Here is a 17,437-nt window from a genome sequence, read left to right as displayed (position 1 = left end):
AAGAATCAAAAAGGCATGTGATGCAAAGAGCAACATTTGGCAGAAATGCAAGACAAGAATAAGAAAGATATAAAATTTTATCAAGATGATTTGGGAGCAGTTAAAAGAAAAGAGCTGATCCAGTCAGGAAACACACTGGAGATATAAGAAACAGACCACTGGAGAAACTAAAACCCATGAAATTTTCAAAGACCTCAACAAAGGCCTCCACCCTCCCTGGAGGATTTGTAAAGATGGGAAGAATAAAATAAATAAAAAGGAAATAAATTACTCACAATAAAAAGGTAAACTAGGCTACAACTGGAACCAGTAGAGGAAGCATTAATGCTGATACTATCAAAGATCCAGTGAAACATTTGAAGCTAGAGAGTACAGATTGAAGATCTTAACCCTCATTTTCAGATAAAGAATTCCTAACAAAGATAACTTACAACCATCTAATGTTACCATTAAAAAGGTTTTTGTATGAGTTCACCAGAGGTTTACATTCCATGGATATCCAGCAGAATATCTAAGTTAGAGATTTTTTGTATAAAATACTCCATAGGTAGTTAATTACAGATAACATTAAGCTATAGTTCTAGCATATATCATCAAGTCCCAGAACATTATAGAAACCCCTAAATTTGATGAACAGTCATTCAAATTATACCAATTAATCACAGCTGGGACAAAGCAAATGAAAAATGCATATTATCCAGATTATGACATACACTGGATATACAGCCTAGGAATGGAAAAATCAAGACTTGTCTCTTGGATGGACACCATAAATGGAAAAAGAGGGGAGGCTAGCTGGCACAGTGAACAGAGCACCAGCCGTGTAGTCCGGAGTTCAAATCCCGCTTCAGACACTTAACACACTCACTAACCATGTGACTCTGGGCAAGTCACTTAACCCCAACTGCCCTCCAAAAAGCAAAAAAAAAAAAAGGAAAAACAGGAGGCCTCAGAATTGAAAAAAAGAACACTGTCTTTTCAAACTGCACAGTTCTTCTAACAATGCAAAGATATTCCCTGAATCAAAGGTCCACTATTTTTTCGCATACCAATGTTCTTTCAGTCAGGTATGCAGCAAGTCAAGTAATTCCAGGTTCCAAAGAAATGAAGTTGAAGATCACCCAAAGGGCATTGGAGAGAGGTACTGTGCATATGACTAGACTCTAAAATATAACAAATAAGAAATTTTAGACCATACAGTAAGAACAAGGACAACCTGCATGCTCCAACTGACATTAGAACTATGTAGAGAACACAAAGGCTTATGTGCACTGGGTGAACCACCAATGGTGGATTTACATGACCATATGGAAAAACCACAGAAGATATAGGCAGGTATGGATGAATTGTGAGTAATCACTTGAAGACAAACCTACATTGCTGAAATCACTGATCCACTGGTGTGGCTGAAAAATGGACTTTGGGTTTTAGGATCACTTTAAAATCTTAAAAATTGAGAACCTCAAACAGCTTTTATTTACATGTGTTATAGCCATAACTATAGCTACAGTTTTGTTGTTTACATGGGTTATAGCTATTAAGAGCATATTAGAAATTTAAATGGATTTTCATTTCATTAAAACTGTCAATGTAAATTTACATTTGATATAATGCAATGATGTTTTGATTGAAATAGATGAAGAAAATCAAGTCTCTGAAATTTAGATAGAAAAAAAAGTATTTTAAGAGGTCAAAAAAGAAAAATCTCAGTTATTAGTATGAAAATAGGTTTGATCTAAGATCTTAGATGCCCTAAGAGTCCTCACATCACATTTTGAGAACTGCTGCACTATATTGCCTCCCTCAAAATACCTAAAAAAGAAAAGATTACACTTAACACAAAAATCAGCCTGTAACCTTGGGCAAGTCACTTAACCCCAATTGCCCTCCAAAAGAAAAGCAAAAAAAAGAAAACATTTCCAAAGATTACAAGGTACCATGGCAGAACTTTTACTTCTAAAAGGGAACTGGGGAAATATCAGCCACAAATCAGCACCAATGTATAAAGAACAATAATAATCAAAGGTGTTTGCTGGGAGGTACCACACAAAGTACACGCAAAAAAACTATACTAGTCGAGTTGACAAACATTTATTAAGTGCCTACTATGCAAATAAGTAATATTAATAAAATATTAATAAACTGGAAACAAAGTTTTCCAAATGGACCCATTTTTAGATGACACTATATATTGATTATACCCAGCTCCATTACACTGCAAACTCTCCTCAGTTAATTCAAAACAATGAATAATAGATTCATTTCATTATTCACAATGAAAATCAAAGATTAAAAAATGCATACTGGCCAGACTACAGTGTACTACTTGACAATCCACTGGATCAGCCCCCAATATTTTGGAGACATTACAGATAGAAAATGAAGCTGATTTAAGACTGAATGGAAAGAGGAAATGGGATTGAATCACATCTGGGATATAACACAAGGATTTCAATAATCCCATCTTACCACAAAAGCCCATCATTCCTTAACATCTGCATTCCACATTTTTTTTTTTTGAGGGGAGAAGGCAGTGCAATTACAGGGGCAGAGAGAAGATGGCAGAGTAAAAGCAGAAGGCTGGGCAATTGGGGTTAAGTAACTTGCCCAAGGTCACATAGGTAGTAAGTGTTAAAGTGTCTGAGGCCATATTTGAACTCAGGTCCTCCTGACTCCAGGGCCGGTGCTCTATTCACGGTGCCACCTAGCCAACCCAGAGCCAGTATTCTTAATGACTATGCTATATGAACCATAATTTTGTCATAATAAAAATTATAAATAACACAAAGGGTACTGTAAAGCCAATATACATCCATTAAGACGTAAAAATGAAAGATATTATAAAGACAAAGACAGTGAAAAACAGTCCCTGCCCACAAAGAACTTAATTCTGAAAAACAGCAGTATAAAAAGGAAATGGACAAAGCACTGGACCTGGAGTCAGGAAAATCTAAATTAAAGTCCAGCTCTTGACAATTACAAGCTTTGTGCCTTTGGGGAGTTATCAACTGTAACTGCCCTAGCTTCCTCATCAGTAAAAGAGGAATAAACTACCTTATCTTCTAGGCTTGCAGAGGATAAAATAACATTTGTAAAATACTTTGCTAACCTAAAAAATACTGCATATATGTGAGCTTCTGTTATTTTTATTAGGAAATTGTGATTGTTGGGGATGAGGTACTTTATAGGTAGTTTTGTTTGGGTTATGTCTTATGTGTTAAAACAAAAGGTACATTTCCCAAAAAGGGGCATGGAAGCCATTATTAGAATACTGTGAAATGACCAGTTAAATAACACCAGAGGTAGGCCTGGCATGTAATAAGAATAAAACACAATAGACTGATATAGCCCAAGTGGAACATCAGTACCCAACAAAATATTCAACAACCAAAGAAAGATCTAATGTTGTTAAGAAAGTCTTTTAATGGGGCAGCTAGGTGGCTCAGTGAATAGAACACTGGCCCTGGAGTCAGGAGGACCTGAGTTAAAATCTGGCCTCAGACACTCAACACAAAAACTAGCCATGTGACCTTGGGGAAGTCGCTTAACCCCAACTGCCCTCCAAAAAGCAAAAAAAAAAAAAAAAAAAAAAGTACTTTATATTTATAAAATATATGAACAAGAATAATATAGGGTAGGAGGCTAATAACTAGGTGATACAGTGAATAAAGCACTGGCCCTGGAGTCAAGAGGACCTGTGTCCAAATCCAGCTTCAGATACTTAACACTCACTAGCTGTGTGACCTCAGACAAGTCACTTTACCCTAACTGCCCGGTCTCCCCCCTCAAAAAAGAAAAAAAAAAAAGAATAGTACAGGGTGAATAGAAACGCACAGATAGAAGCTACATTCTACATCAGTGGAGTACCAATACTAATGAAATAATGGGTACAGGAAAGAACTAAACATCATGGTTGGGACCTTCCAGTACTAGATCTCTCATGCCTGAAAGGAAGTGGCTAAACATACCACATAAGGAGTACCTACAAGAATGTTTGGGAAACAAGGGGCGGAGTCAAGATGGCAAAGTAGAAACAGGATTTCCACGGGGCTCCCACTTCTACCTACTCCAATTCACGCAAAAGGTGATACTGAAAAACTTTAGAGAGCTACAGAACCCACAAAATGACACAAAGAAGCTAACCTCTCGCTGAGGACAACCTAACAGGCCAGCAGGAAGAGGCCAGCACAGCATGCTAGGAACCAAGCTCGACCCTGCACAAGCCTGAGGTTTTAGCCGCAAGGTGGTCACAACCAGCAGCAGGCTGGAGGGACTTCAGATTACCAGCAGCTGTGGTGGTTTCCAGAATTGTCAACCCATAGATACTACGGACAAAGTGAGAGGTCAGTGCAGTGTGGACTCTGGGAACCAGGAGCTCGGGAGTGCGGTCAGGCCTTTCCCCCCTGGAGGAAGAAGTGGTTGAGGCACTGGGGCCGTACAGCCGCCACGTGGCTACTTCAGAACTCCTGGGCTACAGATTGTTGGGGGACCAAGCCTCCAGTCTGAGGGTTAATCACTCGTGCTTTAACCTGTTTGGATCTGGATCACTGTCTAGGGTGGAGGTCCTAGGGTGTGTGCCCAGTAAGGCTTCGGAGAGGACAGACAACAAATAGCTCCAGCAGCTGAGATAACCCCAGTGACTGGGACAAAGCTCCCCATTCTGGTAGTAGAGTCCTAGTGTGGCAAAAAACTCAAGAGTTAAGTAATTCAGTGGCAACATGAGCAGACAAAGGAAGCAAAGCAAAAACAGCGATCCGACTCTGGATTACTTTTTTGGGTACAAAAAGGATCAAGGCATGGAACAGGAGGAAGACAATGAAGTCAAAACTCCTGCACCAAAAACTTCCATTAAAAGAATAAGCTGCTTACAGGCCATACAGGAGCTTATGAAGGATTTTGAAAACCACATAAGAGGAGGAAAAATTGGGAAGAGAAATGAGAATGATGCAAGAAAATTATGAAATGAGAGTTAACAACTTGACTGAAGAAAATAACACCTTAAAAAATAGACTCACTCAAATGGCAAAAGAGGCTCAAAAAGGGAATAAGGAGAAGAATGCCTTAAAAAGCCGAATTTGCCAGATGGAAAATGAATCTCAGAAACACACTGAAGAGAATCATTCCTTCAGAATTAGATTGGAGCAAATGGAAGCTAGTGACTTTATGAGAAATCAAGATGCAGCTAAACAGATCCAAACAAATGAAAAAATAGAAGGCAATGTGAAATGTCTTACTGGGAAAACCACTGACTTGGAAAAGAGATCCAGGAGAGATCATTGAAAAATTATTGGACTACGTGAAAGCAATGATCAAAAAAAGAACCTAACCAATCATCCTTCAAGAAATACTTAAAGAAAAGTGCCATGATGTTTCAGAACCAGAGGGCAAAAGGGAGGTTGAAAGAATCTACCGATTACCTCCTGAAAAAGATTCCAAAAAGAAAACTCCTAGGAATATTATACCCAGGTTCTGGAATTCCCAGATTAAGGAGAGAATATTACAAGCAGCCAGGAAGAAACAATTTGAATGTTGTGGAAACACAATCAGAATAACCCAGGATCTGGCAGCTGCTACACGGAGGGACTGAAGGGCTTGGAATGTGATATTCTGGAGGTCAAGGGAGCAAGGATTAAAACCAAGAGTCACCTACCCTGCAAAACTCAGTATCATGTTTCAGGGGGAAATATGGTAATTCAGTGGAATAGAGGACTTTCACGCATTCTTGCTTGAAAAAACTAAAGCTGAATAGAAAATCTGACATTCAGATACAAGAAGCAAGAGAAGCATGAGAAGATACACAGGGAAAAGAAACTATAAGGAACTTATCAAAGTTGAACTATTTACATTCCTACATGGAAAAACAAGAATTGTAACTTATGAAACTTTTCTCAGTAGTTGAAGGGATTAGAAATATATATATGGGCATATGAATACATATGTGAATGTGGGCATATGTTTACAGGTATACATAGATAGAGGGGAAAGGACCAATTTAACAGGAAGGAATGATACTTAAAAGGTGAAATTAAGAGGTGAGAGGAATATGAGAGGAGATGGCGAGAGACAGATTGGGGTAAACTATCTCATACAGAAGAGGCAAGTGAAAATGGTTACAATGGAGGGGAAGAATAGGAAGGCAAAAGGGAATGGGTCAACCTTACTCCCATTGAATTTGGCTTGAGGAGGGAATGAAATACACACTAAATAAGGTATCTCACCCTCCAGGAGAGTAGGGGGGAAGGGGATAAGAGAGGGAAGGATGGAAGGGAGGGCAGGCTGGGAGGGAGGGAAGTTGGAAGCAGCCACTTTTGAAAAGGGATGGGATCAAAGTAGAGAATAGAACAAGTGGAGGTAGGATAGAAGGGAAATATAGTCAGTCTTTTACAGTATATCTACTGTTATTGTTTTGCATTAGCCACACATTTACAACCTATACGAAACTGCTTATCTTCCCATTAAGGGTGGGTAACAAGGAAGGGAATGAATCTGGAATTGAAACTTTTAAAATCAAATATTCATATATATATATATATGCATATATATATACTATTATTAATACCATCTTACATGTAATTGGGAAATAATATAGGCATTGAGGCATAGAGATCCACTGGAAAAGTTGAAAGGGGTATGGGAGAAAATATGGGAGAGAGCAGATTGGAGGAGGGAATATCCTGTGGGACTGCTATTTTGGGGCGGTGTTTAGGGGGAAAACGGGGAGAAAATTTGTAACTGAAAATCTGGCGGAAACGAATGATGTAAATCAGAAGTTAATATAGCATTGAAAAATGAAAAGAAAAAAATTAAAAAAATAAAAGATTTTTTAAATTAAAATTAAACTTACACATTAAACTTGGTAAACACAGTACTTACTTCTCTTGATAATTATGAACACATGGGTAGCTAAATCCTATGTGCCAGTTTGAAAATTTCATTAACTGACATAGCTACTTAGATGTTACCTTAAAAAGAAGTTACCTTGACAAAACTAATCCTTGGATGCAGCAAAAAGACTTTTCAAGTCAGAAAAGCTGGACCTAGCACAACACTATGCACGTAGGAAGTAGAGACAGGAAGTAGCACACTCCAGGAACTGAGGAAGTCCTATGCATCTCCCATCTCTGGGCGCTGGGAGCAGCCATTCAATTCAGAGAATACTCAACAGTTCAGCTTGGTAGGAATGCACAACTGATGAAAGGGTAGAGAATGAAGATGAGGAATAGAGACTACAGGAAAACAGTGGAAGGTTTTAAACATCCATTTAAAGAGTTTATTCTGGGAGTCAAGATGACTGAGTAGAAATAGGACTTCCATGGAGCTCTGGCTTCCGCCTTCCCCAATCACTGTAAAAAGGGGAGTCTAAACAAACTTTGGAGCTACAGAGCCCACAATATGACACAGAAGCTAACCTCCTGCTGAGGACAGCCCTGCAGGAATCCGCCAGCCCAGCTCCACTCCAAGGTTTTAGCCCCAGGGCGGGCCTGACCAACCAACAGCTGGAGGTACTTCAGATCACCAGCAGCCTTGCTGGTTTCCAGAATTATCAACACATAGATGCAAAGGACAAAGTGAGAGGTCAGGGCAGTGTGGACTTTCAGATCCAGTAGTTAGGACTGCCTAGGCTATTGCCCCAGGGGCAAGAAGCCGCTGAGGAGCCGCAGCCATGAAGCCGCCACCACATAGCAGCTTCAGCTCCTGGACTGCAGAGTGTAGGGGGACCAAGCATCCAGTCTGAGGGGTAATCACTCTTGCTTTAACCTGCTTGCATCTGGACAGCGCTCTAGGGTGGTGTTCCTGGGGTGTGTGTCCAGTTTGCCAGAGCATGTGGAGGCTTCAGAGAGGGCACCCAACTAATACCTTTGGCAGCTAAGAAAACCCGTGTTTGGGACGAAGGTCCCCTGTCTGTTGGCAGTCTTACTGTGGCAAAAAGCCCAGGGTCAAGTGATTGAGTGGCAACCTGAGCAGGCAAATGAAGCAAAATAAAAAGGGTAACCCAACTTTACACTTCTATTTTGGAGACAAAAAGGATCAAAGCATGGAACAGGAGTTAGACAGTGAAGTCAGAACTCCTGTACAAAAAGCTTCCAAGAAAATACAAGGTGGTTATAGGCCATAGAGGACCTTAAGAACCAGATAAGAGAAATGGAAGAAAAATTGGAAAGAGAAATGAGAACAATGCAAGAAAAACTACGAAATGAGAGTCAACAGCCTGACTGAGGAAAATAACACCTTAAAAAACAGACTAACCCAAATGGCAAAAGAGGCTCAAAAAGTCAATGACAAGAAGAATGGCTTAAAAAGCCAAATTTGCCAGATGGAAAAAGAATCTCAAAAGCTCACTGAAGAGAATAATTCCTTCAGAATTAGAATGGAACAAATAGAAGCTAGTGACATTATGAGAAATCAAGATGCTATTAAACAGATCCAAAGAAATGAAAAAAATAGAAGGCAATGTGAAATATCTCATTGGGAAAACCACTGACCTGGAAAACAGATGCAGGAGAGATAATTTACAAATTACTGGACTACCTGAAAGCCATGATAAAAGAAAGAACCTAGAAAGCATCCTCCAAGAAATCCTCAAGGAAAACTGCCCTGATGTTTTAGAACCAGAGGGCAAAATGGAGGTTGAAAGAATCCACTGATCACTTCCTGAAAAAGATAGCAAAAAGGAAAACTCCTAGGAATATTATAACCAGGTTCTGGAATTCCCAGATTAAGGAGAGAATATTACAAGCAGCCAGGAAGAAACAATTTGAATATTGTGGAAACACAATCAGAATAACCCAGGATCTGGCAGCTTCTACACCGAGGGATCAAAGGGCTTGGAATATCATATTCCATAGGTCAAAGGAGCTGGGATTAAAACCAAGAATCACCTACACAGCAAAACTGAGTATGATGGGGGGGAATTCAATAAGGAGGAGTAGAAGCAAAACCTCCCAGCGGCTCTGGCTTCCACCTTCCCCAATCAATATAAAAAGAAGACCCTTTAAGAAACTTTGGAGCTGCAGAACCCACAAAATGACAGAGAAGCTAACCTCCTGCAGAGGACAGCCCGGCAGGCCAGCAGAATCAGGCAGCACATCACTCTGGGAGCCAATCCCATGCCCATGAGAGCTGGAGATTTTAGCCCCAGGGTGGGTCTGACCAGCTACCTGCCAGAGGAACTCAAGATCAGCTGAAGCTGTGGCAGTTTCCAGAATTATCAACACACAGATGCGAAGGACAAAGTGCAAGGTCACTGCAGTCTGGGCTTTGGGACCCAGTAAGTGGAGGTTCGTGGCTTTTGCCCCCCAGCCAGCCAGTGCCACGTGGCAGCTTCAGCTCCTGGCCTGCAGAGTGTAGGGGGACCAAGCAACCAGTCTGAGAGGTAATCGCTCTTGCTTTAACCTTCTTGGATCTGGATTGCAGTCTAGGGTGGAGGTTCTAGGGTGTGTGTCCACCTTGCCAGAGTGTGTGGAGGCCTCAGACAGGGCACCCATGTAATACCTCCAGCAGCTGAGAAAACCCCAGCGTTTGGGACGAAAGCCACCAGGTCTGGTGGCAGAGTCCTACTGTGGCAAAAAGCCCAGAGGTCAAGTGACTGAGGGGAGACATGACCAGACAAAGGAAACAAAGCAGACAGAAGATTCCAACATTAGACTCCTGTTTTGGGGACAAAAAGGAGCAAAGCATGGAATAGGAGGAAGACAGTGAAGTCAGAATTCCTGCACCAAAAGCTTCAAAGGAAAATAAGAGCTGGTTACATCCCAAAAGGACCTTAAGAAGCAGATAAGAGAAGTGGAGGAAAAACTGGGAAGAGAAATGAGAACAATGCAAGAAAATTATGAAATGAGAGTCAACAGCCTGACTGAGGAAAATATCACCTTAAAAAATAGACTAATTCAATTTGCAAATGAGGCTCAAAAAGGCAATGAGGAGAATGCCTTAAAAATCGAATTTGCCAGATGGAAAACGAATCTCAAAAGCTCACTGAGGAGAATCATTGCTTCAGAATTAGATTGGAGCAAATGGAAGCTAATGGCTTTATAAGAAACCAAGATGCTGTTAAAGAGATTCAAACAAATGAAATAGAAGGCAATATGAAATATCTTATGGGAAAAACCACTGACCTGGTAAATAGATACAGGAGAGATAATTTAAAAATTATTGGACTACCTGAAAGCCATAATCAAAGTAAGATCCTAGAAATCATCCTACAGGAAGTTCTCAAAGAAAACTGCCCTCATGTTTTAGAACCAAAGGGCAAAATAGAGGTTGAATGAATCCACTGATCACTTCCTGGAAAAGATCCCAAAAAGAAAACTCCTAGGAATATTATAGCCAGGTTCTAGAATTCCCAGATTAAGGAGAGAATATATCAAGCAGCCAGGAAGAAACAATTTGAATATTGTGGAAACACAATCAGGATAACCCAGGATCTGGCAGCTTCTACACTGAGGGATTGAAGGGCTTGCAATATGATATTCCGGAGGTCAAAGGAGCTGGGATTAAAACCAAGAGTCACCTACCCAGCAAAACTGAGTATCATGTTTCAGGGAAAAATATGGTCTTTTACTTTTTTTTTTAATACTTTTACAATATATCTACTATGTTATTGTTTTACATTAGCTACACATGTACATATATATATATTATTAATACTATTTTACATGTAATTGGGAAATAAGATATACAGGCACTGGGACATAGACATCCACCATGCCCTACTAGAAAAGTCAAAAGGGGTTTGGGCGAAAATATCTGGGAGACATAAGATTGAAGAAGGGGATATCCTTGTGGGACTACTACTTTGGGGCGGTGGGTAGGGGATTGCTTTGGAAAAAAAAAAGAAACAAACAGCAGCTTTGCAGCCTGGACTCAAGGAGTGGAACACATCTCTCAATCTCAGCCTCCAGTTCATCCTGAAGCCTGTGGCAGAATAACAAGGGGAAGAATACTAGAACAGAGGGGAGCTTCCAGCTCTGCCCCTTAACTCAGCAATTCTCCAATGATCTGATACTGGTTAAGTCCAGCAGTAGTCTAATGAAACTCCAAAGGAGGTCAGCCTACAGACCTGGTGATCAAACCCCAAGCCAGGGGAGGAATTTGTAGCCATCCGACTATTGGGGCAGCACTGAGACTTTGCCCTAGATCACAACATTCAGAGTCCACTAAAAGTTTACAGGTCGGGGCAACTAGGTGGCTCAGTGAGTAGAGTGCTGGCCTGGAGTCAGGAGGACCTGAATTCCTATCAGGCCTCAGACACTTAACACACACAAACAAAAAACTTAGCCGTGTGTCCTTGGGCAAGTTACTTAAACCCAACTGCCCTCCAAAAAGCAAAAAAAAAAAATAAGTTTACAGGTCTCCAGCCTGAGCTGTCCCTGAGACCACAGAATCACATAATACTCAGTACCCCAAGAAAGAAACAGCAGGACCATTACAGAAGTACATGTGTAGCCTAGCCCTAACAAAAAGTTTGCAGTCAGAAAGCAAACTGTAAGAAGAAGCAAACATAAGAAAAATCCCAACATAAAAGGCTATTTTGGTGACAGGGACATTCAAAACACAAACCCAAAAGGAAAGAATGACTACAAAAGATCTATAAGCAATGCCTCCAAGAAAAAAAGAGCTGCAACACAAAATTAACTAGAATTCCTGGGAGAAAAAACAAGTTTTTAAAATGTTTTTATAAATGAAGACATGGGAGCTGTGCAGGGGGAAAAAAATGAAAAGAAATGAGAGCTACAGAAAAATAGGAAAGGTGAAGGGGAGGAAAGGAAATACAAATGTATTAAGCAAATATTGTACTTATACTAAGTACTTTTACAAATATTACCTCAACTTGACACAAGAGATAGAAAACCTTGCCCAAGGAAAAAACTCTAAAAATCAGAATGAAGCAAATTCGAAGTTCATTACTTAAGCAGACAACAAGAAATATTTTAAAATCAAAAGAATGAAAAATCTAGAAAATATAATAGCAAAAACAACTACCTTGGAAAACAGATCAAGTTGAAAAAGTTTAAGAATCACTGGAGTAACTTAAAGTCATTATAAAATAAGAACTTGATTTAAGAAATCTTAGAAGAAAAATGACCAGATTGTTTAGAACCAAAGGGCAAAGTGTTTAAAAAACCAAAATGAAAACTATCAACCAAAACTAAATGCTTGAGCAAAATCCAGAGCTTCCAGATCAAAGAAAAAAATACTTCAAATCATAAAGACTGAATTCAAGTACCAAGGAGACACAGTCAGGATCACTCATCCTAAAAATGAGCAGAGACTTTAGAAAATATTCCAGATAACTTACCCAAAAAAAAAAAAATTTAATCATACCAGGGGAAATTATACTTTTAATCAAATAGAGAAATTCCAAACATTCCAGATGAAAAGATCAGAGCTACTTAGAATCTCTGAAGTGTAAACATGAGTAAAGAGAAACAGAAAAACAAACATGAAAGAATCATAAGGAATAAGGATAAGCTTTCATTCAAATAATAGAGATGATTCTTATGTCCCCTCTAAACCATAACATCATCAGAATAGTCTAATTAGACAAGGCGTGGGAGTGTACTATTTTGTCTTAATGATCTTAAGAATGGAAAGAGAGAAGGGGACTACATTATGAAGTGGAAGAAAAGGAAGGTTAAAGAAAATTATCTTATATAATCAGATCAAGAAAAAAGTCTATATAAATGAGGAAGGGTAAGAGGAGTGATACTTTAATCTCACTCTCATCTGAAATGGGTACAAAAATATATTTCACTCAAGAGAAATAGGAAGAGAAAAAGGTGGAAATCAGAAAGAAATAGATTAAGGGAGGACTTATTCCTAAGTAAAAGCAATCTAAGTAAATACAAAAATATCTGAGCTCTTTGAGGTAGCAAAGAATGGGAAACTATGGGGGTACCTATCAATTAGGGAATGGCTGAATAAATTATCGTATATAAATGTGATAGAATACCACTGTGCTGTAAGAAATGACAAAGTGAATGGTTTCAGAGAAAACTGCGAAGATTTATATGTACTGATACAGAGTAAAATCAATAGAACTAGAATAATCCATAAAACGATAACATTATAGTTAAGTTAAAGAATTTCCAGAATATAAAATAAGACATTTTTTAAAATGGCCAATTCAGAAATTTGTTTTGCTTAACTATACAAGTTTGTAAGTTGTTTTTCTTTCTTTTTCAATGGGGAGGTACGAAAGGAGAAAATGTGAATTTTTACTGAAATATTAATTTTTTAAAAAAGAAAAAAGAATCTATCTCTTTGAGTTCATAGCTATTCAAAAATATGGTAAGTTTTGGACACACTTTATAGAAGAGGAATCTAAAGAATTCCATTCTAGTGGAAAGGGCATTGGAAACACATTAGAAGACAATCTGGGTTTAAATTTTGGTTCTGCTATTTTTTAACTAACTGCAGGGCCTATAGCAAATCATTTAACATCTCCAGACCTTGGTTTAAAACAACAGTACATTTCATTAGACAATATCTAAATCCTCTAACAGAGTAATAGTACTATCTGTGGTTTTCTTATTCGGTCTCCTACTCGAGGCATCAAACAATATAGTCTTTAAATATATTTATAAGGAACTACTAGAGTAGCCCAGTAAATCAAATGCTGAACTCGAAATAGGGAAGGTAAGAGTTTGACTCATGCCTCAGATACTTACTAGCTGTGACCCTGATTCAAATTGAGTCTGCTTCCTCATCTGTAAAAGAAAGAAGGCTGTACTCCAAGCCCTCTAAGAACAGTTCCAGCTCTAAATTTACAATCCTATGCTGTTGAGTCTTCATAAACTGAGGAAAATGAGAAAACTCAATGTAGTTATTTCCTTTTAAACCCAAGTTGGCCAATTTCTAATATAATTTCTGAATTTAATACAGCAAACTGTTCCTATAAAAATTAAGGAATATTACCAAAAAAGATTTCTACATGCTTTGTAACAAACTTTCCAACATTTCAACTGTTCAGAACTATACTAAAGCATTAACAAAAAAAAGTTTAAATTTAAATTTAAATTTTTAAACTCTTTATTTTAAAATGTTTATTTTAATAAACTTTTTTTTAGAATCTTCAACAGGTTCTAAGTTTTCTGGAGGTTATAGGATGGGCAAATAATCACTATTTTAACTGAGCAGCCACCTTTTCAGATAAATCAAACAGTGTTTTCCCAAACTCTTAGGAATTATCTTTCTTTCTATTTACTGTAACATGTGGCATATTTTCACCAGTTAATAAGTACTCCATGAACAATTCTAATTTTAAGCTAAGGAAGAACTATAAAGTGGTACAATATAGGAATATACAATAAGAGTTAAAAACTAATGTATACTAATCGCGTATATAATAACCTATATTAGACTGCTTACCATGAGGGTATCAGGAGAGGGTTAGGAGGGAAGGATAGAATTTGGAACTCAAAAACTTTTTTTTTTAATGTTAAAAATAATTTTAACATGTGATGGGGGTGGGGAGTATTTTTTAAATTTCAAAAACAAAACAAACTCATGTATACCTTTTGACTAAGTGACCCTATTAAACAGTATTATACCCTAAGAAGGTAAGGGGGGGTGGGGAGCTCTCTAAAAACTAAAATATAGCTGTTTGACCTACAATAGTAAAAAACTGGAAAAATAAATTATGTGTTCAATGGTTGTAAAAGACTTAAACAAAATGTGAAATAACAATGCAGTGGCCCATTACTATGTTAAGAGTAACCAACAAAGAAATACTGAAAGGGGTATATGGTATGCAAATTGAAGTAGAATAAGAAAAAACGTATACTGTTAAAAGAATAGAAAGTTATATGTATTCAAATGGAAAATACTACAGGGAAATACAATAAACAAGTTGTTTTCTTAAATACTTATCTTTATGTAAATATTTCTTGATAATTTACAGCTCTAATTTTTTAAAATGTATGCCAAAAATAAAGTTTATATTTTAATTTTGAAAAGTAATTTTAGGCCATAAATAGATGAGGGGAAGGACCAAAGGATTCATGATGTGAGGCATCTCAGAAGAAGTACAGGTATTTGATATTCAGAATAACCCCACCCAAAAGATATATTCAGGTTTCTTTCTCAATGTCCTGATTCTTTGACCTTGGAACTACATTGTTTTCCTCTATGAACAATTACTAAATTATAGTTACTGAATATGTACTTTTTGAATGCATATTTTACTTTTTGCCTTTTTTATTAGTCTTCTAAAATTACATGTACACAAAATGACATGCTAAAAAAGTGAGGAACCCAAACCTAGGATGCTTTTAAGCCATGTAGTTAGTTATATTTTGGTGCTTTTTTTTTAAAGGCAGTTGCTTAAGTGTATCTATTTAAAACAAAATGGACTTTTCCTTTTAAAAAATCTTCATATGTATGAGATGAATCTTTATTTCAGTAATCACCCTCTCCCTTTTTCCAAAACAGAGCAGTGGAAAACACTAAATTTTCCTGAAGGGAAAAAAGTAAAATGGCACTAAAAAAAAATAAAGCACTTATAATTTCGAACATTTCTCAAAAGTTCAAAAAGTAATTTTTAAATCCCCTAGCTACTGACTTCCTAACCTAAAATTGACAAACACCGTTCTGATATATTATCTAACAGAAAGAAAAGCATCTTGAACTAAATTTACGTCTATATATATATATGTCTTTAGGTACTACACTGAATTTTGCGTAACATAATCATTCTACTATTAGAAATAACTACTTATATCAATAACTTGATTGCATACAACTAAACTGTTACTCATGAATTTTTTTTTAAATGTTGGCAACTGACTGGTAAAATTAAGAAATATTTTAAATTCTCTTTCACAATAAATAAGTTTTTATACTAGGTTTTTGGGGGGACCTGACATGCTATAATATCCAATTTTCAGATATCTAATATGATTCAAATATTTTAAAACTATGTTATCCAAAAAAGATATTTCCTAGACTAGAAAAGCACAAACGATGAGCTTCTCTTGATTTTTAAGATTTTTTTTTTTAAACCCACCTAGATGCTAAAATTTTAACATGTTTCTCTAAAGTCTGGTTAAAAAAAATCTTCCACCAACTAATATGGTTAATTAATTTCTAGGATATTTTTTCATACGTGAAAAAATCCTAACTATATTTTAAATTAGTTATAATATAAAGTTTAAGGGAAATAAGGTTTTTCTCTAACATGATCAATTACAAGTCTATGTTAAACAGGAAAGCCAATGCTAATAAAGTGAATTAATGTGTTGAAGAAATTCCCTTATGTTGCCGATGTTAAATCCACTGTGGGATAAAACAAGCTACTGTGGAAAGAACAAAGAGTGGGACAGTGGTATGAGGTATAATAGGGTAAAAATTCAAAATATCTTCTTTCATTTTTTTTTAAAAACATGAGACAATACAGAATTTTGAGTTTGATATTTATTTTTAGCAGGATGGGTGTGCTAATGGATGACATCATTAGAAGATACGCCCTTGTCCAACACCTGCAATAGAAGCTAGATAGAAGTTAAAGAAACCATACTTAAAGTCAAAAGCTATGCATGGTACTACTTACCCTCAAATCTGTTAATAAGAAGAAAATAAGCAAGAGCAAAATTAGCTTATGGTTTAAATTATATTATGTTATCAACAGCTGTTAAATTATCAGATTTATCTTTATTTTTAAAAATACCATAATTCTAAATATAACATGGGTTAAGTAAAACTTTTAAAAGGGGTATATCAATTCCAATACCAATTCCTTTCAGTGTGGTAGATGGGTAGCAGTAGGAAAGAGGTGGAATGGTGACTGGAGGAAAGTCAAATGATTAAGGAAGACACTTTTTTTTTTGCTTTATGGAGAAGGAAGGCAGGGCAATTGAGGTTAAGTGACTTGCCCATGGTCACACAGCTAGTGTTAAGTGTCTGAGGCCGGATTTGAACTTAGGACCTCCTGATTCCAGGGCCAGTGCTCTATTCACTGTGCCACCTAGCCCCCCCAATACAATTATTTTCTAACCAAGGTGAAATATAGGCTGGATGCACCATTTAATTTTTCTATCAGTTTCTATAATCAGCCAGGGTATAAAGAGCTGGTATAGTCACTGATCACACTAGTCTCTATGTATCTGTGAGTATAATGGTACTAAGACATAAGAGGGAGCATTAGTAGAGAGGTCAAGTGGGGCCAAGAGAAGCAATGCAATAGCATGTCTGGTGTTTAAATTGCTGTATTTTTCAAAATCCATTATATCTTAAATGTGGTAAGTATAGAATTTTACTAGTAGTCTATGTGGGTTCTACGTCACATGTGCATGCTGCTCTGAAAACTAAACAATAGACAAGAATGCAGAGGGTTGAACTGGGCATTATGCTTTGTTTCTGATCCACTCTGAGACTGCCAAGCTGATTATACCAACTAGCATACTCTTCACTTCTAATATGGATGATGACAAGGAAACTT

At 37.3% G+C, this 17,437-nt stretch overlaps 1 protein-coding gene across 5 annotated transcripts in view; it reads right to left on the bottom strand.

Moving 5' to 3' along the window:
* RPRD1A (regulation of nuclear pre-mRNA domain containing 1A) overlaps nt 1-17,437 on the bottom strand; it is a 98,136-nt gene that overhangs the window by 43,783 nt on the left and 36,916 nt on the right. The window contains exon 7 of one of the 5 annotated variants that reach the window (XM_069075889.1): nt 6,574-13,797. The exons of 1 other annotated variant lie outside the window; for it this stretch is intronic. In XM_069075889.1, coding sequence (XP_068931990.1) covers nt 13,687-13,797 — 111 coding nt within the window. In that variant the 3' untranslated portion in view covers nt 6,574-13,686. Of the gene's footprint in view, nt 1-6,573; nt 13,798-16,398; nt 16,558-17,437 lie in introns of those variants that run through there. 3 more of the 5 variants (XM_069075898.1, XM_069075908.1, XM_069075915.1) reach the window with 3 other exon arrangements.

Source organism: Petaurus breviceps, unplaced genomic scaffold (genome assembly GCF_028583685.1).
Source record: "Petaurus breviceps papuanus isolate PSGF00001 unplaced genomic scaffold, PetGlider_PUasm1.0 151, whole genome shotgun sequence".
NCBI classification, from domain to species: Eukaryota; Metazoa; Chordata; class Mammalia; order Diprotodontia; family Petauridae; genus Petaurus; species Petaurus breviceps.
This window is presented reverse-complemented; position numbering and strand designations above follow the sequence as displayed.